Source organism: Hypomesus nipponensis, chromosome 9, assembly GCF_054491055.1.
Source record: "Hypomesus nipponensis isolate SF chromosome 9, ASM5449105v1, whole genome shotgun sequence".
Taxonomy (NCBI): Eukaryota; Metazoa; Chordata; class Actinopteri; order Osmeriformes; family Osmeridae; genus Hypomesus; species Hypomesus nipponensis.
In genome coordinates this window covers 18,580,001-18,604,722 of record NC_140369.1, presented here as the reverse complement: position 1 = coordinate 18,604,722, position 24,722 = coordinate 18,580,001, and the positions used below count along the sequence as shown (strand labels likewise).

Genomic DNA, 24,722 nt, shown 5'->3' with positions numbered 1-24,722 from the left:
AGTTTTGAAATCAGGTTTACAACATGGGATTTTAGTCAACTCACATTGTGAGCATGTCGAGAGAGCCTGAAGAAACGGTTCCATGCCAGATGTTCACAAGTAGATGAACAAGTCGCTAACCGAAATCCATCCTACTAAGGCAAAGCCTGACACTTTTTTGCGTTTCTTCTTCTCAACATAGCTATGTTTCATCTAGAGTGTACAAATTGTGTTGACACAAGCAAAATGGTTTATCTTCCAGTAGCACTAACAGATGTGAAACATCAATAGGCCTATAAACTTCTGTATCTTCTGATGAACAATGGCTTGATGATTTGTTATTGTGTGTATCCTATGTGGATAGGTGACTGCTCAACAATTGAAAATGTGTTCAACACAATCCCTCTTTAGTGACCAACGGGTTCTTACTTATTTAAAAATATGACTTAAATCCTGCTATTGGCATAAGCAATGTGAATGGAATATAAACCAGGCAATTATTATTAATTCAAATAAATGCATCAAATATAATAAAATAGTTCCAGAATGTATAGGTTGATTAGATCATGTTTGGTATTTTGCTTCGAATCTTGATTCTGAATTAAAGCTGGCCAATGCATCTCATTGGTTTAGCCAGCGGTGCCTAATTATTTATTTCTGTTTTTTTGGCTAAAATAGTCATTTCAAGCCTTACTCCAAAATGTGTATTTATTCAATTAAGTCATGTAGACTCCACCATTGCTGTAATATGAAGTAAATTCTGGACTGCATCAACTGTAGACAGAGGGTTGGGAGTACAGTACTGCATGTTTTTCAGCTGTGTGGGTTAGAAATCTGGCCCTAATTAGAACCGCATTGTAAATCATTAGATCTGCTTCCTGATGTCACGCTGATAGCCAGACTCTAAAAACATAAAAACTATGTATCCCATTAAATGTAGCCTTGCATATTAAAAATACTTATTTCAATACCTTTGAAGAGATTTACAGTGCCCTCCACCTGGGCCAGTAATGTAAAAAATAATAAAAAAAGATAAGGTGTTTGTTTACTACTAATAAAATCATTTTCAAAATAAAAATGTTCATATATTGGGATAATAAATTACCGAATTAAAAAAGGCTAGTATTTCCATTTCATACCATCACTGCCGTATACGCAACCCATTGAAAACCTAACTTCTGTATGCTTCTGAACTTTGCCTGGCCATTTCCAGCTGTTACTTGTTTGACATGGGTTTGTGATAATTCGGCATGCTCTTACTGTAATGTTTCTTAGATTTTATAGAATGACTCAATGACCGCAGATTATCACAGATCTGAACGAGAAATTAAAGTCGACACTCCCCTTCCCCGAAAATGAGGGGAGGGGGTGAAAGGGGTGTGGGTGGGGGTACGTCCGACCCTCTTACGCTGGACTCTACAAATACCAAATGCACAGGCATAAGCACAACACTGCGAACGATTGGCTGGTCTTCATTACACTCCGCGAACTGCATCACAACATAATGACTCAAGGTAGGAATCTTTATTAAACGTTTTATACATTTTAAACGTTTACATTTTTTATGTGTGTCGACATTAATACGTTTATACTGTATATTATACAGTATATTATATGATATATCCTTTTGTCTATTTTAGTAAAAGCTATTTAATATGGCGCTGTTTGCTGGTGTACATGTTCATTTGCTTTGGACATGATCTAAAATATTGATCAATTGTTGATATGCTTAACAAAATAGAACTGTGACACAACCTTAAAAGGAAGTAGGCCTGTGACCGGTATTCTTTATAAAAAAAGAAAAACACAAACCTCAAAGTTAAACTAGACCCCTGTTGTCAGCTGCCAGCCAGCATGTTTAAAACATTGCGTCAACTTAACACAACTCTTGAGAGTTAGAGACAAGCGGCTAACTAAAATATGCTCCGACATAATGTGCTTGTGAAGACCCCCCACAATTAAGTGTGATTTTAATTCCATCATATCGTGCATTTCTCGAGATGCACGATATGATGGAATTAAAATCATACACACATTTTTGTCATCATGAAAGTGGTTGAAGTTGTCAATACCATGCCTTCTTGCTTCTTTGCAGCTGATAGAGCTGTGGCGTTTGAGGGGAAGTGAATTGTTTTCACAGGACACAGGCGTTTTCTCGATGTAAATAGTAGCTCAAATTGTACTGTGCGTTCTGCCTTCTTCTTAAGATCCAGTTTGAAAAAAAATCATTACATTTCCAGTTTTCAAAAGGAGAAGAAATGACACCTTGTTACTATTTGTCACACCACATGCACACAGTAGCCTACTCTGTTACTGTATGGCTGCACTCAAGGAAGTTTGGGTGGTTAAACACAAACATTGCAGACTTTGTGAAAAACATGCAAAACACTGTCCATTCACAGCTGAGTCAGACAGAGAGACGTCATGTATTATCATCTAGTTAATTTGGTAACATTGAGTGTGTTTGTTCTTCCTGTGACTTTCACTTGATATTTCTGTACCTGCTTCTTTCTGCTTTTGCCCTCTGGTCATCTTATTGCAGTTTTCTCTTGCCTTGCCTTTCTCTTGCCATATGGTGCTAATGATGGTTGGCAGACAGGAAGCAAAACATGTTTGTGTTTACCAATGCTGAGGGAGTTGTTCCAGAACAGCACAGGACCACGAGCGGTAAACCAACACAGATCTGAACCTGTTCGTCCCTTCATTTACGACATTACAAGCAGATGAATCCCTTTTGGTGTGATTTCACTCCTGCAGTAATACAGATGTACTTTAAATGCATGTAACACACATAAATGAAATTTACCACACACAGTACTTTTATAATTCTATGTGAGAAATCCAAAAATATATATTTGAGTCCATAGAAAATGATGTAACAGCCACAACTTGCCTTGCTTATTAGAAAAAAGTTTGGACTTACCACATCTGCTATCGGTCTGCCTAATGGTCTTCAGGTTCCAACAATGAAAGATCGATTTTAAATTCTTTTCAGTCTCTTGTGTGTGTGAGAGAACAAAAATGTCTCATGCAGCTTTGTGGTGAGCTAAAACGGGCATCCTGCCAAAATTCTCTCTTGAGAAAGATAAGCAACAAATGACTCTTGGAATCCATTTAAAAACACTTATCTTCAGCACCAAGAGGTAAAACATGCAGCTAATGTCATTTCAGATTAAGTATTTTGCACATGGTAGTCTAAAGCCCTATTAGATAATGGGGAAAAAACTGGACCTTAGTTATGTTATATATTGCAGGAAGGCTGTACAATCCAACTCACCCAATGCTTTCATGTTAATAAAAAAGAAACCTTCACTGAATTCAAGTAAACTGGGAGCTCATCTCAACAGAGGTTGAGGTACACAACGTAGACATTGAAGCTAGTGAGTTAAAACATACTCTAGTGATGTTCCACTAAATCCAAAGAATGATAAAGCAAACATCATCACACACAGTAGATGTGTATTCCCCCCCACAGGTGAGAGTTAAAGGGGTCAACTTTAGGTACAGGCAAGCTAATCAAAAGAAATACTGGATGGTGTGTGTTTACACTGGCGTGCCCTTTAAAGCCTCACGTCTTATTTCCGTGAAAGGGATTAGTTTAGTCACTCCAAGCCAGGAGGAGAAGGACAGGCACTGTAATGTGTTTGTCTGCCTTCTAGTTGACTGTCTGCCTTTCCCTCTTGTGGAATTCATTCATAAAACCATGAAAGGGTTCACGTTTGTGTCGCAATGAGTAGGTGTGACATTTGCTTACACCCGCATAGGCTATAGCAGTAAAACTGTTCAGTTTCAAGGATTTTCAGTCACAATTTGCAGGAGGCTACAGATGTCTGGTAACACTTTACAGCATTATTTGAAATGCACACAATGTTATACCATATGCATGAGTATTGTTTTACTCCATATTAAAGCACACAGTCACTAAGTAACAAACAATAGATTTTAATATATCACAAATACATGAAACTGGAACTTGAACTTTGCTCATAGCCGTCTTGCTGTGAAAGCTGAGTATATAGACATTGAATAGCATTAAAAAACACATGCATCACAGCAAGTTCTAGAAGCTAGAAGTAACCATTGCGATACTGGAATTGGAATGTGTTTTATTTCCCTTTAGTAGCTAGGGGTCTAACTTGACGAGCGAGGAAAGCTATATTTAGGTTATGTTGGATGGGGGTCTTTGCATACCTTAACTACCCTGAAATACCAGTGTCACCACACATAAAACAACTACAATCGCTGAGTTCACTTCATTTGGTCCTCTCTTTATTGCCCTTAGCTTTGGACATTGCCCGTTGGGACTTGGAGTGCGAGTTCAACAACACGGACCACCGCACCGACCTCAATGGCTTTGATCGTCTCATCGTGAGGAGGGGACAGCCGTTCACCATCAACCTCCACCTGAGCTCTGGGATCTACCAGCCCGGTGCCAGCAGTCTAAGCCTCCTTGTTGAGACAGGTATTATGTTATAGAAGACATGGATGTGTCTGAATGTAGTAACAGCCCACCATCCCAGAGGTCTGCTATCTTTCCAGCCAATTGTGTTCCACTAACCCTGTTTTAGTCAATCCCCTTCAGCAACTTGGACCATTCTCATTGGCTTATTTTGATAAACCACTTTCAATCAAACTCGAGCCGGGGGTAAGCATAGAAGTTCAGACAAGACGTTGTTTATCAACTTTGAATTGATTTTATAATTCTACCAATTGCAGCTTTAAAGTACCTCCTAATATGGAAAAGGCCTGCACAATTCACTGAGGTAATTTGTCAAGGCCAAACAACCTGGCTCATGTAAGTAAAACAGTGTCAACAGTGTCACTTAGAAAGAGGGATTTGGAAACGCCTTAATGGAGTTCATTGTGAGTTTTCCAACATGCCCATTGTGATATTGAGGCTGATAGGGAAGGAACCACGTACCTTTGATGAGACTTGAGAGCCTTGTGTTTTTGTAAGGAAAAGGAAGCTGTAGTTACTCGCTCCAATTCTTAGTGACCTCTGCCACTGTTTCAGAGGAAGTTGGAAACTCTGAGACTCTACATTACTATTACTTGAACATGTTCCCTTACTCCTTACCAGTCCATTGTCATAACCTAAACTCAAGAAAACAATGTCTTATTTCACAAGGCCTAAGAAAACAAAGATTCTGGGTTATTTGACATTCGGCATGTTTTAGAAGCTTCAAATGTTGTCTTTAAAGCATTTGTGTCCTGACTTCCAGAAAGAAACCGTGGAAAAGTCTGAAAATACATTTTCATTTGGACAGATTCCTTTAATGTTGTGTTATGTCAAGGGTGAGGCCGTTGTCCAGAGCATTATCCAGGCTTGCACAGCTTTCATTTCTCAGTCAAATACAGGAAATAAAAGGCTCAACACGGAAACGTGTCCCACTAAGATAGCAATATCCAATGTAACACAAAACGAATTTCTAGTAAGTTGAAGTACCAAGTCATGAACTAATAGAGTTGGTCACAGAATGTTCTGTCCTGACTAACTGCAGATGTGTGACAAACATTGGGAGTGATTAAGGAACCCTGTGGGATTTTTTTCTCTCCATTTTGTCTGCTAAAAATACATCAACCAGTTTTTCTCCTGTTTTCCCTGTCTGCTTGCATCAACTTTCCTCCTCCTCCTTCCCCTACATCGCTCCTTCCACTCGTCCTCCAGGCCCCCAACCCCATGATCAGTATGGCACGCGGGCCTCCTTCGATCTGTCTGAGACCATCGACACCTCACGCTGGAGCGCAGCTGTCAGCAGTCCCCCTGGGGATGTGGTGGCTCTGTCCATCTGTTCCCCCCGGATGCGCCCATTGGGCGCTACATCTTGACCCTGGGAGGATCTGGGCGCATCGAGTTCATCTTGCTCTTTAATCCCTGGTGCTCAGGTTGGTAAACAGGACTTGCTGCCCACGAATGGGTCCAGTTGTCTTTTTGCAACCTTATCTTTAGCCTGTGGAATGTGAAATGCTTGAGGGAGTCTCCACTATGGTTTTAAGCTTCAGATGGCTCAAAGTGAAAGAAGTTGTCAAATTAATTGTAGTGATTAATATGTATTTGAAACTAAGACATTGCATCATGCATTTATTTCTATAGAGAATTAACTTCATGATTCATGATTTTTGGCATCTTTAGTTTTGGCATTGCACAGGTGCAACATTTGGAAGGTTATACTTTTCCATAGAGGACTTGGTACATGCAGTTCCTAAACGTTTCTTTGTTTTTTTATGTCTCTTGGCAACAGGGGATGTGGTTCACATGGAGAGTGAGGAACAACTGAGGGAGTATGTCTTGTCTCAGGATGGAATCATCTTTAGAGGCAGTTCCAAACACCCTATTGGTACACCTTGGAACTTTGGCCAGGTACCAAAACCAACAGAGCTCTTATCGCTATAAACTTCCTCCTTGTGGAGAAAAAACCTGCTCCCCGTCACTGTGGTAATAAAGATTTGGCTTTTGAATGTAGATTAAGCTTTGTCTAAATGAAGGCTGTTTTAACTCAGATGATATGATATAATTGTATAAACAGTTTTAACTACTGTTGTTTCTGAACCTAAACTAACTACAAATATCATGGCCTTCACGCACTTTAAAATGTGTTGTGGGTTCAAATGGACTGGCAGTGGGTGTGTCTTGGATGAGACATTTTGGAGGCTCAGTGGATCTAATGTGTTACAGATCCCAACAATAATTTGATTCAAAGACTTTAATCTTATGTAATTGGCTGATCCATTTCAGTTGGCCTATCAAATTGTTACATAAGTTCAAGTGAGAGCATGCACAGCATGTGATTTATATATATATATATATATATATATATATATATATATATATATATATATATAAAACACCTGTTGTTATTCCAAATGGTATCCTGGAGAAACCGTTCCTATCATTCTTTCCTGTTTCTTCTCTTCCTTCACATGCTTTTCATAACACTTGGATAAACATTACGAAATCTCAATGTACCCGTCAAGTCTTTGTCTGCTTTTGCAGTTTGAGTCAGGGATTCTGGACGCCTGTCTCAGAATTCTGGATGTGAACCCTAAATACGTCCGTAATCCAGGCAAAGACAGCTCGGGCAGGAGAAACCCCATCTACGTCTCTAGAGTGCTGAGTGCCATGGTGAGAAACACAGAGAAGTTGATTCCTAATATGTCTGTGCTGGGTTGCAGTAAGTGGATGTCCTTCTGGGGAGGGCAGCTTGAAGGTTATTTAAGGACAGTATTACAGTGGATCATTTGGGAAAGTACACTGAGCAAATTTAGCAATCTGGCAACACTTTACATGAAGGTTACTTTAACTACCACGTAACAACAAAATGTAGCTTTACCTATAGTAAAATCATTGTATGTACTAAAGAATGGTCATTTCTTTAAATGGCACGGATGGAGAGGGATATAAAGGGTAAATGGATATTGCAAAGAGCAGTTGAAGGTTGTGTTTCCAAAAACAAATCAGGGTAAAAATTCACTTTCCTCTGGAAAACCGACCTTCCCCAAGTTTAAATTGGGGGGAAAACGCTGAACTGTAATTGTGAACTATCTCTCCCGCCCCTATAGCAAACATTTGTAATACTCACATTCTCACAACATCTCACATCATGTCACATCTTGCTGCAGCACCAGAACTCTCAATTAAACGAGGATCGGCTCGCTACACAACAGCTCCAATGTAACAACAGTGTTGTTAATATAGCTATGTACATGGTAGTTAACGTACTCTCAATGTCAATTGAAAGACTTTCTAAGTTGACGCTTTGCCCTGGAATCCCAAACAGCATCACATTCAGTCATAAAACCAAACCACAGGAGGAAGAATGCTGTTGACTTTCCTTGTCTGGATCATTCAGGTGAACTGCAATGATGACGACAAAGGGGTTCTACTGGGAAGGTGGACTGATGACTATGATGGAGGGGTGAGCCCCATGTCCTGGAAGGGCAGTGTGGAAATCCTCAGGAACTGGGACACCAGCGCCTGCCAGCCTGTACGCTATGGCCAGTGTTGGGTTTTTGCGGCAGTGGCTTGCTCAGGTAAACACATTATTTTGGGTCCATTTTAAAAAAATCTTACTGTACAGTATGTGACTATTCATTTATTTTTTCTGTGTTCACCCACTCAAAGCATGAGTGCAAACTGTGAGGCAGTCACAACTCATTTACTGTCAAGTACAATAATGATCAATCTTTGTAACCCATGTCTGGTTTCATGATGAATTCAAATAGTACTATCAATTTAGAGATGTTTTTACTTTCCACAAATAAATTATTCACTGTACATAATTCTTTCTGCATTCTTTATTTTCCAATCAACAGTTTTCAGAGCCCTAGGTATCCCCTGCCGAGTAATCACCAACTATTTGTCAGCTCATGACACCAACAGCAACCTTGTAATTGAGCGGTATGTGGATGAAGATGGAGAGCCTATCCAGAAGTCCAGAGACATGATTTGGTGAGGACAAAATGGATTCCTAAAAAAACAAAATTTCTCCTTTAACCTCAACTCTAGCAGTGATGAATGACTAGCCAGGTGTGCCAGAGAAATAGTTCTGGAATCTGGAAATGGTTGTCTACCATGAAGAAAGTCTAGATGCTGAACAGAGTAATCTACTTTAGCCATCTGGAACTGATGAAAGGGTGTCTCTGGTTGTGTGTATTTAGGAACTACCACTGCTGGGTTGAGAGCTGGATGACCAGACCAGACCTCAAGCCGGGCTTCGATGGCTGGCAGGCAAGTGACCCTACTCCTCAAGAAAAAAGTGAAGGTAAGCTTTGAAAGGAGCCATGACCAGAACATTAAAGAAGGCACCAAGTTCGAAGAAGAAAACCCCTTCCCTTTCATGTCCTGTTCCTTGTCTTAGGGGTTTACTGTTGTGGCCCGGTCCCGCTAAAAGCAATAAAGGAAGGCGAGCTCACCTTCAAATACGATGGCCCCTTTGTGTTCGCGGAGGTCAATGCCGACGTTGTCACCTTCATGAAGAAAAAGGACGGCAGCATAGAGAAGATCATCGGCTCCTCTCTAGTCGGTCAGAGGATCAGCACAAAGAGCGTGGGGAGCGACAGGAGGGAGGACATTACACATCTGTACAAGTATCCTGAAGGTACGAGGCATTGTGGCTTTGATGAAATGCAATTCGAAAACATGTTCCACAACATGACATTAAATGTCATATGACAGTCCTGTATGGCCTGAGACAGAGAGTGACTGATGACCTCTGATTCACCTCCAGGATCGGAGGAGGAGAGGGAAGCCTTCAAGAAAGCCGACCATCAGAACAAACTTCTGACGCAGCAAGGACAGTATGAAGGCCTGCACGTCACCATCAAGGTCACCGAGAGCATGTTAAAGGGTTGCGACTTTGACGTGATCGCTTTGGTTACCAACAACACGTCTGTCGACAAGGAGTGCCGTCTCGTGTTTGGCTCCAGAGCTGTATCCTACAATGGAATTCTGGGCGAAAACTGTGGATACAAAAACGTAATTAATGTCAAGCTGTCACCAGGAGGAGGTAAGTGTGTGTGTGTTTGGTCTTGTTTAACCAAGGAAAAAACAAGGACAAAGTGAACTTGTGGGGCCATTGTCTTGGTCACCACAAGTTCTAATTCTATTTCTTGGGGGTTTGGGATCAGTGTTTGAATTCATCAGTACATTAAGGTTTGGGGTTAGGGAACGTTTTAGGGATAGGTGTTAGGGTTGGGTTTAGGATTCCGGTTAGAATTTGGGGTTAAGGATAGGGTTAAGGACAGGGTTATGGAAAATGAATGGAACTGACCTTGCAGTTCCCACATGAATAACCACGCAAACTTTTTTGTGGGTCTCATGCCTGTGTATCTGTCTGTCTGTGTTATATATGCATTTGCATAATAAAGCATTGTGTCTTATCCACTGTATTGTTCCAGAGAGGAGAGTTCCTCTGCGACTGAACTACTCCAAGTACAAAGACGCACTCACTCAGGACAACCTCATTCGTCTGGCAGCCCTTCTCATAGACTACAGCACCAGAGAAGCAGTGATGGCAGTGAGGAACATTGTTCTGGATAACCCTGAGATCAAAGTCAGAGTAAGTCAAAGTGACAAACAGGCACACATCTGGCAAGTAAGTCCTAAAGACATGCTTTTTCTGCAAAGCATGCCTCAGTGTCTACTGGTAGGAGATTCATCTTCAAGAGGCCCAAAACCACGTGACAATCACACAGTGCTGCGGGGTAGCTGAGCTTTTCCCATTGTCTCCATGTCTTCTCACGACAAGCCAACCATAGAATTAGCTTAAGCCTACTGTCACACCTTATATATCAACATTTCAAATATGGTTTTTACAGAATGTTTCCTTACAAGGCACAGCAGGTGATATGCATGTTTATACTTTAAAATGGTATGCCTGTCAGTGTCATCATCACTCACTGATGCCTGTTCCTCTGAACAATTGAGACCATTTTTTATAAGTGTACTGAGGTGAAATCCCTGGCATGACCTAATGACCTCAAAGTGATAAGCCTCTCTCCAACAAAAACTGCATATCAAAAGTCAAAAGTGGCTTGTTTATCATGTGCACAGTTCAACACAGGTCAAACAAATAAATACTAGCAGCAAAAATACACTTGCATCAAACAAAGTATATAAATATAAAGCATGAGTATTAAGTGCCGATGGATATGTTTGTTGAATGGGATTAGGGTTAGCGCAGCCTGATAGCCTGGGGAGAAAAAATGTGCATCTGTTTGTCAGTGCCTTTATGCTACGGCACCGTCTTCCAGATGGCAGCAGCTAGAACAGTCCACAGCTTGGTATTTTTGTATTACTTTCTGGGCTTTCTCATGCATTGTGTGTGCCTTGCATGGAGGATAGTTGGCAGCCAATGATGCAGAGCAGCTGCCTTACCAGGAAGTGATGATCAGTCAGTGAGAATGCTTTCAACGGTGCCCCTGTAGAAGTGGACCGAGAGTTTTGCTGACCCTAACATGCCAAACTTCTGAATAAGAAGTAAAGGCATCTTTAGGCAGTATTTCCTCCCGCGTCCGACTGCCTGGACCAGGAGAGGTAATCTTTGATAAACACACGGAGGAACTTAAACTTGAAACAGGAAACTCTCTTCACCTCAGCTCCATCCATGTGAAAGGGGGTTTGACCCCTGACACGCCTCTTCACAAACTCCAAGGTCATCTCCTTAGTCCTGCAGACGTTGAGAGAGAAAGGTTGTCGTCCCGGCACCTTGTTGACAAGGACGTTGACCTCCGCTCTGTCGAAGGTCTCATTATTGTTGGAGATGAGGCCCAGGATGGCGGTGTTGATGGGTTCAAGGTATCAAAAAGGGAGGCGTTTACGTCGGTTTCAACACATTTTCCTGTTCGACAGATTCTTGGAGAACCCAAAGAGAACCGGAAGTTGGCAGCCGAGATCACCCTGCAGAACCCTCTGCCAGAAGCACTGGAGGGCTGCTGTTTCAGCATCGAGGGAGCCAACCTGACAGGAGGACGTTCTCTGACTGAGAGGTAGGAGTGGTCGTCCTGTGTTACAAAAAAACCCCACTGTTTTAAAAAGCAAAGGCTCGGCAGAGGAACAGACTTCATTTAAGTCAGGTATCTGTTTAGTACATTTTAAACAACCAACAATTAATTGTATACAAAAAAAATATTTGACTTCAGCCTCCCTAAAAAGCTTCCTAAATAACACGGCAATTCACATCTCAAACAAGCTGGCACCGACAATGTTTATATATCATATATCAAGCATTGACGACAACATAAAGCTCCAGATTTAATAATTCAATGATAAAGTGTTTGGACCACCACCCAACCCCTAGATAGTCTGGCAGAATGTAGCTTTCCAGTCAACTTAGTTCATTAAGCAGAAATGGGAGTTCATGGGAGTTCAGGCAGAGATTGAAGATTGTTGCCTTAAAAATTGTCCAGCTACTTCTGACATTTTATATATATAAAACTTAGGGATTAAGGACGATTCTCAATAACTCAATGATAGATGGCGTACATTTGATAAATTATAAATAGCGATAAATATAAATGAAAATGATAAATGATATAAACTCAATGAAATATTTGGGGAAAGCATAAAAATAAACTTCTCTATCTTTCTACCAATTTTCTCTCACAGCTGGCCTGTTTCATTAGAATAGGTACAGAATAACCCAATTCATGAATATGAATAAGTACAAAACCACTTGAATTTGCTACGGGCAGCAAGCTGACCTAAATACAGGAGATCGCAACACAGGACGAAGGAATCAAATGAAGGGGTTTACAATGAAGGATTGAGGTGTAGTGGACAAGCAGACAAAGCAGGAGGAATGGGCTGGATTTGCAAGTCAGACAGGGTCGGTAGGCAAACCAGGTAGGAGGGTTGGGTAGACAGGCATGCAGATGTCATACTGCAACAGCAGTTAACTATTGGTAGGGACTAATACAGGAGTTACAAAGATCTGGTGGTCATTAGATTGAGAGCCGTAGTAGGTATACTGCAAGGTGCCACAGGGGTGTGGGGGGAACAGGTGGAGTGGAAGATGTGGTCTGGAACGTGGAGAGTGGAATTACACTCACCTAGTAGACAGACAGACAGACAGACAGACAGACAGACAGACAGACAGAGGACAGAGACAGGGGAAAACAGGAAGCCAGAAAGCACAAGCACAAGAGAACAGATCAACCCCAGGGAAACACAAGGGAATGACTGCAGCCATAGCCATGACATAATTTAAGCATGGGTCTAAAAGGGACTACCTGTAATCAATGAAGAGAAAATGCCCCCAAAAACACACAAGAACTTTCCTGGATGTGGCTTCTTACTTATTTCAAGAAACCAAACGTCAAAGTCCCAGCTGGAGTTGAACAACCCAACAGTCTAAACATCTGCGACCCAAAAAGTTTGACAAAGTGTGTGTTATCAATGATATGTATAAATATTGACTTCTTCCACCAGACTTGACTCTGCCGTGGGACCCGGGCAGGACGCCAAAGTCAAAATCTACTTCACCCCCACCCACTCGGGACTGAGGAAACTGGTGGTGGACTTTGACAGTAACAGACTGTGTCACGTCAAAGGCTACAGGAACGTTATCATCGGAAAATAGGCTTCTGCTTGCATTTACATAACATTTATTCATTTAGCAGATACTTTTATCCAAAGCGACTTACAGAAAGCACTTGACAAAAAGTGCATAGGTCAATGATAGACAGTTAAGGCTATGATATGACAAAGCCGATTGTATAATGACTTACTATGTGGCAGAATTAGATTGTATGTTTGTTTTTTCCATTTTTATATGCAATATAGTACATTTACTGTAATATACTATCAACCAGAAGCCTGAACATACACAAAACATTATGCTTTCTTTTGGCAAAGACTACCAACAGTTTTTTATAGATACATAACCCAAAATGTTTTTCTTATTGATTTATTGTACTTAAATCCATGTATTCACCCAAGTATTTTTTTGTTCATGCTGTACTGAACATTAAAATGTTTTTATACTTACAAATTGTCTGTGCAATAAACATGTTTTGGCTTTGAGCTAAATTTCCATTCATACACATGCAAATATTGTATCAAAGACAGTAGTTTGGCAATGCAACAAGATAGAGGTTGTTATCATTTGCGCATACTATGAACTTCTGTCAAGAGACATTGTCATAAGTTTCCCCTTCAACATTCTTGACAACAAATAGTGAATTATGTGAGTGAGGTAAGATTTTGGCAGTGGGTGATGATGCCAAAATGTTACAACTGAAGTGAAATGCCATAGTACAGGTAGAAACAAGTGAGGTAATCCATCAAGTTGAGACACAGCCCCGGAGGAAGGGAATCTATCTGTTATTAGTACATCATTAAAGAATTTATGGAAAATGTCTTGTTGCCGTCACTACCTGCCCTTGGTGAACATATCCATTGGTAATACGAAAGTCAAGATATTCTGTCTTCAGTCAACCGTATCCACTAGTCAGTGGTTTTATGGTGACAGCATTCACACAAAAAACCCTCATCACATACCTACAGATGTGGAGGGTATAGATGAGGGTCCTATGATAACATGATTTTGTTATTTTCCATGTTGTGACTGTTTGCTGTATGCTACACCAGTACACCCAAGATATCTATAAGAAAGAAACTGTACCTATATGATCAGTCTTTGCTCTCAGTTAAACTCAGCATCATTCTAAATCCACCAAGCACTCGTTCCAAACAGAACACTACACCCAATGGACAGATGGTTTTGCTAGGATGTATCATAATATAATTATTTCAAAGAATATACAAACACTTTAACTACTGTAGATTAATTCACCTAGGGCCTCTTGATACTGGTAATATTGTCGTTTCTAGTGGTTGTGTAGACACTAGTGTGGTGAAGTGTATAGGCATTCTTCCATATTCCAAAGTCCAGCCTGTAAATTGAATAACCCTGTGAGTGATTTGCTAATGCATTCCACTTTCGCAGCTGCAGTAAATTAAATCCAGGTGGGGATATGAACAAATGCATTCTAAACATACGGATGCAAGGACTTGTTTTTCATATGGTCTGGTTCTTTGGAGCTGGGTCGATTTACCTTTGTATTACGGAGAAAGTCAATAATGTAGTGGTAAAGCCAGATCCATTGTTTGGATACATATTATGTAAAAAAAGGTGCAGGTGTTAGTGTTTAACTAATGCCGTGAGATGGCTGACTCGCCTTCAGCATGTCCTTTTTTAGTGTGATACTCCCCTAGCAGCTGAACTGCATTATCAATTCTTCTCTATCCCCGGGCATTTGCAGATATGCTGAAAAGTACCACACTGACCTAGTTCTGCTAAGATGGTATTTGCTTGGTGTTGCTTGTTCAACGTTACATACTAGTGTGAAATTGCGGGGTACACAAGGAACCATAGACCGTGATGAGGGCCTCTTTGTTTGTGTTTTCTTCCGCCCAATACTGCCAGATCAGCAATCATTGCAAAGAAAGGAGGAATAAAGTATTCGCTTGTCGTTACATTTTTCTTTTTCTTTTTAGTGCTGAATCCAATGATGGGTTGACAATGGGGGACCTCTGCTGGTTCAGAAAGACTTGTGCAAGTTCTTAAGACTTCCTTGACAGGACTATAGGTGGCAGCAGTGTAACACTACGTACCTAAAAACTAAGAACAAAACACAAGCCAGCAAGGTGAGTTATGCACTTTCAGCTTCGACTCTCAGATACTGTGGTTCAGTATTATTTTACTAACAAGAATTGTGTCTGTGTTGTAAATTTGAGAAAACAGTTAAGTTAGTTGCAGGCTGTGTACAGAAAGTATGTTCTTACCTTTGATGGATTGGGGAGGATTGGGGGGGGGGGGTGCACTGCCTTTCTCCAACTTGTTGTAATTGACGTTGCACTGAGCAGCAATGTTCCTTACCAGACACAGTGGTGGTCACCAAGATACTTAAGATTTAAATTCTGAATTGAACCCATGTGGACAATGACTAGGGGGAGACTTAAAGCCCCTTAACCCATTAGGCCCCCCTCCCCACCCACACACGCACACACACACTTTAGATCCATCTAGACTACGGTAGGTTGGAGCGTTTTGACATCAACGTCCCTTTCTGTATGCTATTGAACATTATTACCATTATTGATGTGGACTTAAAGAGGTGAAAAGTGTCAGGTCCAAAAACTGTGATGAGAAGTGTGTGTGACACAAGTCCTTCACAGGGTTCATTTGCAATATAGTCCACTTATACATACTTACTCTGTGTAAAAATCTCTGTGAAGATTTGAATCTTTGCCAGATCCCTGGCAGATTGCTCAGGTTTACTTTTGAGTATTTAATGTTTAGAATCCAAGAATATCCTGCTGCCATAATTTAATCTATTGACTATGTTGAAAATACGAAATATGCGAAGTTGTTTTAGGGCTGTGGCATGAGCAGAAAGCTAAATGCATAAACTATTGCGGATGAGTCATACAACTTCTGCAGAACCTTTTCAACCTGTTTCGCAGTGAACAAGACAGTAACACTGAAGCACATAACTCCCTAACATGCCTTTCAAGAACTCTAGTCTTTTACAGGTACACTGCTTTTTCAGATCCAACTGAATCGGAACAGCAAGGACGCCTCAGTGTCTTTTTTTGTATCTGACAGACAGATTTATACATGCATGACAGTCCTTTGTAGACTGACAAAATGCTCACCAAAAAAGACCAAAGATATTTTCCCACCAAATGAATGTATTTAACAGAATAGATATTAAACAGTAGCACTTAGATAATAGAACAAACACAGTCAAGAAGAGAAACATGATATACTGTAGAGTTTAGTGCAATGAAAAACTGTGGCTGAGCCCCAATGCTAGTTGAGAATACATTAACATAAAGCAAGGATTAACATACTTGTTTGTTGTGTTCTATGACTCATTTGGTTAATTAGCACTAAATACATTGTGTTTATAGTGCTGATAGGAAAGGTACGTGTACAGTGTGAAGACAGTATACAAGTTGTTGAATGCAATGAAGGCATACGCTTGGATTTCGTTGAACATTCTAGAAGTGTTTTAGAAAGGTACACCATTTTACAGATCTTTTGTCTTTCAAAACATCAAAGCAAAATACGTGAAACAAAGGACGACTTCTAAAACTCCTTTCACAAAGATGGAACTAAACTGTATTAATTCATTCTCCTTTAGAAAGCATTTACAACAAAGCTCTACAGCTTTTTGGCATAGGCCTGTGTTTTGACAAAAGACCCTTTATAAATAAAGCATTTGAAAGCATGATGTCACCGAAAAAAAAAACATATTTTTACGGAGCTCTGACAGAATCACATACTTCTTTACATTCTATCATCCATAAGGAGTCCCCCCACCCCCCACCCCCGTGCTATCTGCCAAGACAAATCCCTGGCCCGTGCAGATCAGCCAAGCAACCTGATCTCACAATCACTTACTCATTCTCTGGCCAGCAAAGGCCAGATCAACAAAAAACAGTAACTCAAAACTATGATAAATAACATTACATTATTAACAAAGAGAACACCACCATGCCCTCAGTTGCCTTTGACAATTCAACCATAAATAACAGACAGACAAACGTATCAATAAATAAGCACTGAACTGGAGGAAAAAAGGTTCAGGTGTATTTTTTTTCATCCAGGCCTCTCGAGATGTTTAGAATAACCATCCTTCTTAAGATTATCGGGATCATGCACTCTTCATCTCCCCTGCAAAACTGTGTTAAAGCACCCACAGCTCTCTAAAGAACACAGCTCTCTAAAGAACACAGCTCTCAGTGCAGTCAGTGTTGCTGTCATCGGCCGATCGCCTCTTCAGTTCCCGAGCCTCTGTTTGGTGGGGGTGTGCCGGGCTCCCTTGTCCCTTGTGCCGGTGCTCCTGAGCCTGGGTGTCCGCCGACCCGTGACCCTGGCTTCGTTCGGCCTCCACCTGGAGGTAGGCCCGGACCCGGTGGTGCTGTGCCACAGAGCTGCTGAAGTCGATGACACGACATTCGTACGTCCCCTCGTCTGACGGCTTGACGCTGGAGAGACGAAGCTTATGGGAGATGTTGCTCCCTGCCACTTTCACCACCTACAAGCAAATTACATTAATAGGCCAATTGCATTCAAGTTGGAAAACCAATTCATTATGCATGCAGTATTTGTACCATTCATTACAAAAAATGTAACAAAGTTCATTAGAAATGTATCAAATGTTAATTAAAAGTGTATTGAGCACATGGTGCACATTAGTGCAGGCATTTAGTTATAATTACTGTGTCAAGAGTAAGCTGTGTTAATAGATTAGTTCTCCTCAGCCTTTTAGATAGTTTATAACCTAATAGACAGTTCACAGGCAAACCACTCACACTTATTTTAGTAGCATCCTTTGACAATTCTTCCATGGGCACCACCTAGACGGAATCAACACATACAGGTAAACAACTACCCACTAGAATTACACAACCTACATGACAGAAGTTTGAAAAGCAGCTCCTGTTCTCCAGCAGCTAGGCTTTGCCGTCGTGGTCAACAAACAAATTCAAGCATGTATAATATATCTGTAGTTGTGTCTGCTGTAGCTAGGAGCTATTTCTCGGCACTGTGAGGTTGTGTTGCGTGAGTGTGTCTGAGTTTGTGTGTGTGGCCGTGTAGGGTAAGGTATTCTTTTGGGAATAGGCACTAATTATGCATAAAACAGGTTTTGAAAATCTATTTTTTCCTCAGTGCCAATTATAGTGTCTAGAAGCTCAACAGGGGGCTCTGTATTCCCCCTCTTTGGGGAAGAGGCAACCTGCTCCCATAGCGCTAAGAATGCTAATCAGCAATTATCCATTCCTTTCCACTGCCCGAGGGCCTGGTGCTACCGCTAATGTTGTATTTCCTCTACCTGCTGTATTGGACTGTTAAGCTAATGTAGATTTGGGCCATTCAGTCCTGTCCACAGAAGTGTAACCAGTCTCTTTGTAGAGTAGCATGGCGATAAGAAAATGTTGCAGCCTTCCTTCTTCAAAAGATAAATGGATTCAGGATGGTGAATTCAATTTCAGAAGCAGACACAGTAAAGAGTATGCTGAAACTACAATTACAGTTTATGAGATTGACAGACATCTGCCATAAAAATCTTGCAAATGGTTAATTGACCAAAGACTTGAAACGACAGAATCAAACAAAGGCCTAAATAATAACTCTCTCACAAGACAGGAAACAAACAGATGCAAGTGCGACTGACTGTCACTCAAGAACACCCCCAATCTGACCCCGCACGTCATGTGTTTCCCAACAGCTCACCTGATTGGTGGTCCAAGCAGGCTTCTGGGGCCAATCTCGGTGGTTCCTGATGTACCACCACTGGATCTCTAGGGAGTAGGAGGGAGAGCCAGCGCCTCGAAATGAACAGGCCATCTCCACTTCCTGTCCACTCTGTGTCGTAATGTCATGCGGGACCTCTGTGAAGAGAGCTGTGAGAGACAGAGAGAGAGACAGAGAGAAACAGAGAGAGAAACAGAGACAGAGAGACAGAGAGAGACAGAGAGAGATATCAAAAAGGCTGATAGGTTGAACATACCCAGGGAGAGACTGATTTTTAAGTTGAGTCAAAAGCACATTGTTGACATGACAACCATTGCAGAATTTTGGTCTTTTGCTTTGGAGATGGAGAGAATTTGACTGAGCGGATAAATAAAACGAGTAATCAATCATTCTATTTGCATTTTAATTTTCTTCTTTAAGACTGCTCATTCTTTCACTTAATTAAAATGAAAACGAAAAAGACATTTGAAATGTAATTTTCAAAATATGCCCCAGCAAATAGATACCAAAATTCTATTTGAAATGTAAAATTCGAAAATGAAAATGCATTTCCAGAAATGCGTTTTCATTTTAAGAACGTGGCTGCAAAATCGTGACCACAATTCAAATTCAAATGCATTTGTAGAAATGCTTTTTCATTTTCAAGAACATGGCTGCAAAATCGTGACCACAATTGAAATTCAAATGCATTTCCAGAAATGCATTTTCGTTTTCGTGTTCTGCCCGCAAAGAACTGCCCATAATTCGAAAACGAAAATGCATTCTGAGCGGCGCAGCAGAGTGACGTCAGTAGCCTCTCTTTTTCAGCTACCTGCTGACCGAGCTACCCATCTTGTTCGGTAGGGGCGGTGTGCACATACGCATTGCATTACATGACAACATTTGACGGGCAATTGACTGAATTGCCGAGTCTTTAGAGGACACATCACAGATTATGGCGCTCCCTCTAATTGTGCTGATACTTGTAAGGTATTTTCTTGTGTGCTTTTATTGTGACAGGGGTGTGTGGTTCTGACGTTGGAAGAAAGTGAGTGGAGTGAAATGCTATGTGTGGGGGAAATACAGTAAAGATGTACAAAGTGTATGGAGCTAAAGCTGACAAAGGTATCTGAATTTGAATATGAAAGTTAAGAAATATTTGTGTGTCGAATTTCATAAAACTGAAATATTTTGCTGTTTAATATATAATTTCTGAATTATTTGTATGCCAAATTTAATTAAACGGAATTATTTGATCCAAAAATACACATTTCAAAAATTCATATTCTTGAAATTCATATTCTTGAAATTCATATTCTTGAAATTCAGATTCTTGAAATTCAGATTCTTGAAATTCAGATTGCTGAAATTCAGATTCAGATTGCGGAAATTCAGATTTTGTCTGAAATAGGCCAAAGGTGAAACAGCTTGCTTTCACAGGGAAAAGCAGACGATTTCAGAACGACCGAACTTTACCTCAGAACACAAGCTCAGTTGCTCATTGGAGGAACAGTATTGAGCAAGTGCTTATGAAACTTGTAAACACTTGTGTCTTCTCCTTTGCCAAAATCGGCAGTTACTGTTACCAAGTGAGTCGAGACAGACTCGGAGGGCGGCGGAGACCGATGGAAGACGTGGAACAACTGGCAAAGCTATAGCCTATATATTTATGTTTCGTTGTTTTCTTTTCTGTGTTGGAGTTCTTTTAAGAGCTTGATGCCATCAACATCCAGCCTGATATAAAATCATGAACTTCAATTGTGTCTCTTAATTATAATACCCACACAGAAAATCCAGGTTGAATCAAGTACTGTATTGCTAATAGCCAATTATGGATGGTCAAGCATATTTTTCATTGTCTCCTTATTCCTATCAAAGTCAATATTCAGCCTATAAGCTATATTCATTTGCTAAGTGACATTTCATATCGGTTATGGTTAGTGAAATATTTGCTTTCTGAGAGATCGAACATAGCCTATTTAACAGCATATAAGGAGTTATCTATCAGAATATATATGTAGTGCGGCCGGGTGTGATTTGATTCATCGTCCACACATCATCTGGAAGTCAGTTTCGATCAAATACCAACTATCTCCATACTTCATCTTGCCGACGTATCTTATACACATCGGGCCGACGTCGGCAAGAAGTATGTGTGCTATCCCAGATGATCTGGGTCTTCCTCAAGCAACTAGCAACTCCGTTTGTTCTACTCGGTCACGGGCATCAGACTCAGATATATTATTAGTTTCTACCAGCTCAGCTAATTCTATCAGTGTATGCACAATTTGAGGGAGCGCCATGATCTGTGATGCGTCCTCTAAATACCCGGCAATTCAGTCAATTTCTAGGCAAATTTGGTCATGTAATGCAATGCGTATGTGCACACCGCCCCCTACCGAACAAGATGGGTAGCTCGGTCAGCAGGTAGCTGAAAAAGAGAGGCTACTGACGTCACTCTGCTGCGCCGCTCAGAATGCATTTTCGTTTTCGAATTATGGGCAGTTCTTTGCGGGCAGAACACGAAAACGAAAATGCATTTCTGGAAATGCATTTGAATTTCAATTGTGGTCACGATTTTGCAGCCATGTTCTTGAAAATGAAAAAGCATTTCTACAAATGCATTTGAATTTGAATTGTGGTCACGATTTTGCAGCCACGTTCTTAAAATGAAAACGCATTTCTGGAAATGCATTTTCATTTTCGAATTTTACATTTCAAATAGAATTTTGGTATCTATTTGCTGGGGCATATTTTGAAAATTACATTTCAAATGTCTTTTTCGTTTTCATTTTAATTAAGTGAAAGAATGAGCAGTCTTAAAGAAGAAAATTAAAATGCAAATAGGATGATTGATTACTAATTTTATTTATGAGTCAAATAATGCAGCCACATTCTTAAAATGAAAAAGCATTTCTGGAATTTCATTTGAATTTTGGTCACGATTTGCTTCCATAGTCCCACACTGCGTATATTGCTCCAGCACTGTCCTTCACTGTCAGTTTCTCATGTGAGGTATTTCAGCTGAGTCAGTGTCACTTGGTGGCCATCCTTTCTAATCCCACTGTGGGACTGAAGTAGACGAGGTTAGAATAGAGACATCAGCTTCTCCATATCCCCTTATCTATCCCTTAGCAGCGGCCATAAAGAACCGCTGTCTAAATCCTCTTAACCAGACTCCTTAAAACACATTGCTAATTTGTCCTTAATCCCTTTTATGACAACGCCACCACGGAGTTAGTCCGTCTGCACGTACGGCCTGAGAGGAGTCTAGCAGAGATAAAGAAATGGACGGTGCTTTGTTTACACACCGAAGAAGAGTCAGAGGAAGTGTCGTTCACCGAGGTGTTTGAGGAAGAAGCCTCAAGAAAAGATACTGAAACAATTAGGATAACTGGCACATGGACGATAATCAAGTTGAAGAACACAGTATTAGTGGGCTGTGTGGTTTGGAACTAATAATAATCATAATAATACATTTTGATTGCGCTTTTCAAGGTACTCAAAGTCCAGCGAGTCCAGCGTTTATTCAGACAGTCAAACCGGTGGTGGTACGGAAGGTTTATTTCCGGTTTATTTTGTACTATACCGTATCCTACATTTGATTATGGAACGCAATCTTTTTCTATTTAAAAGCCAAATTTGACATGTCGCTACCAGCTACTAGGTAGTAAACAAAACCTGACCTTGTCATACACTGTCACGCAACAGCTTGATTTCAACATCTGGCCATGGAGATAACTTAGTCTTTAGAGAGAGGTACATGAACACACAATGACAGCTGAGGGAAACCCCAAGGCATACAGTACATGCAGCTCTCTGGATCCACAGATGATCATATAACAGGCAATTTCATCCAAAGGCAGTGTGCTTGTCTAGTATTGCATGAATCATTTTTATTCACAACAAATCATGAAGTTAATGAATTGTGAAATGATGTGCATGGTTGGTACATTTTGTGGTTGCTTGACGTCGTGTAAAACCTAGACCCGAGGTCACACTGTAGGAGGTTGTTAAGTCATGACACCCCATTGATTTCCACAGTCATATCACAAAGGTCCTTCTCTATTCCCGTGTATAGATTTTATAGGACTATGTACTTAACAATAGAGAATTATTGTCAGAAGCTGTATTATGCTCTGGGGTAGTGCAGGGTTTAATTATTTGAGATGAAAAACTTGGTAATGCCTTCTCAAAAGTAGTGCTGTGAGGGAAGTTTTTAAGCTTAACGTTTATCAGGCTATTCCTGACTTGACTGTCCATGAACACAAAACAGTTTTCTCAAGCATTTAGGTTACAGTATTCAGAGTCCATATATTCTAAAACAATAAGCAACACAAATCAGGACATATCAGTATATCACAGTATAAAGATATCATCTGAAGCCGAGAGATCATTGTTATCTTCAAAGTCATGTCAGTTCAATAGACCTCATATTCTCAACAGGAAATGAAAGGAGGATATCAGCATGACTCCAACCCCACTGGTTTAATTGTTATTACATTCAGCTTTAAAATGACTGAGATATAAATAACATATACTGGAGGAGCTTCTTGATTAAATAACTGAGATCGAGCCACAACAAACACCAGCTCAACCAGCTCAATATTCAACGCAAAGATAGAAATGCATGAAAAACTAAATTGAGGATTTGCCATTAGCTTGGGAATTTAACAGTGCTTTCCATGAATAATCCATCTAAATAGTATTTACCAGATATCTTCCAACCTTGTATACTTTAAATAATAGGAGAGCATACAATTAGTCCTGTTATACACAGACTCCAGTCCGAACATTACAATGTAATGTTGGTTGCTACCAAAATGCAAAGTGTGTGGGTACATACACTGAATAAATATCCCTCAAAAATTGATTGATGCCTGATGTTTGATGGTTTCAGATGACAATGGTCAAAATGACAAAACACAGTCTGTGTGTGACTCTGATGTTTTGGATGAACTACTCCTTTAAGGCATCATAGAGAATATCAAAGGTGATAAGGAAGTAAATGGAGACAGCTCTGAGCTCTATTCTCAATCTCTATTATTTAAATAATCCTCTTTCAGGGAGCCCCTGCTGATAAAAAAAAGAAAGAAAAAAAAGACTCGGGGATCTTTAAGCCTGATGAGGAGAGAAAGATCCCAAATATGTCATTGATATTCCACCGTGCCTGTGGATCGGTGGCGCAGAGCCCGAGGGTGATGGCCGTGGAAAAACGGAGGGAAGAGAGGATGGAGCAGAGGAAGAGGAAAGGAGGGGTGGGCGATGGGTCAACAGCGCCTGACTAGGTTCCCCGGAGTGGTGCCCTCAATGGTTCACCGCACTATGCCAGGCAGTGGCCTCATTTGTGAGAGGGGTACTGAGGGGGGAAAGAAGGACAGAGAGGGACAGGACAACACTCCCCGTAACAGTGCTGAGGCGGGAAACGCATCATCTCTCTATGTTACTGTAGCCACTGACAGCACGTTCAACGTCTTTGGATGAGACTGTTTGCCTGCAAACACAGCCATGAGTACACTGGGGAATATCAATGATGTTATGTTCTTCTTCGGTTCCATGGCAGTGAACAATTCAATACCTAAGACCCGAGGCATTTGATATGCCTTATCCTTATTGTAAACACATTCCTACTACTATTTTGATCAATTTGACCCGCTAAAGGGTCTCTTGGGTTAGGCAAATGTCAATCACACTCCATCACGAGCAATTAAACTGATACTCAAAGTTATGGAGTACAACAGCCAGTTTTGGAATTGTGTAGCTTCTTAGGAACACTAGTTTGTCACATTGTCTGCTTGGGAATCACTGGAACAAAATGAATGCATCGGACAACGGTGTTTGTGTGGGACATGTATTTAAATATATTTGCTTCCTTTGACATGGGTTAGAGGTAGGTTATGTAAGTTTTATGATTTTGGCTTGAGTCTGAATAATTCAAACCTAAATATCCCACCCCTTCCCTTCAAAGCTACTAACCCAAAACACATAAACGTGCTG

General features: G+C 40.6%; 2 protein-coding genes across 2 annotated transcripts in view; one reads left to right on the top strand and one right to left on the bottom strand.

The window, feature by feature from the left end:
* The first annotated feature begins 1,373 nt into the window (after nucleotides 1-1,373).
* Nucleotides 1,374-13,469, top strand: LOC146273378 (protein-glutamine gamma-glutamyltransferase 2-like). The gene is given in 14 exon segments (XM_084705463.1): nucleotides 1,374-1,493; nucleotides 4,262-4,441; nucleotides 5,648-5,773; nucleotides 5,776-5,865; nucleotides 6,222-6,340; nucleotides 6,974-7,102; nucleotides 7,830-8,010; nucleotides 8,293-8,428; nucleotides 8,638-8,741; nucleotides 8,838-9,077; nucleotides 9,207-9,485; nucleotides 9,877-10,037; nucleotides 11,330-11,466; nucleotides 12,908-13,469. Coding segments are annotated over 14 exon segments (2,118 nt in total). The 5' UTR covers nucleotides 1,374-1,408; the 3' UTR covers nucleotides 13,059-13,469.
* Nucleotides 13,470-16,953: 3,484 nt separating this feature from the next.
* The window catches only part of LOC146273377 (V-set and transmembrane domain-containing protein 2-like protein), a 20,886-nt gene continuing 13,117 nt past the window's right edge, over nucleotides 16,954-24,722 (bottom strand). The window contains exons 2-4 of the mRNA XM_084704542.1: nucleotides 18,726-18,895; nucleotides 17,804-17,848; nucleotides 16,954-17,526 (exon numbers count right to left, since the gene is read on the bottom strand). Of these exons, the coding sequence (XP_084560668.1) occupies nucleotides 17,212-17,526; nucleotides 17,804-17,848; nucleotides 18,726-18,895 (530 nt within the window). The 3' untranslated portion in view covers nucleotides 16,954-17,211. The remainder of the gene's footprint in view (nucleotides 17,527-17,803; nucleotides 17,849-18,725; nucleotides 18,896-24,722) is intronic.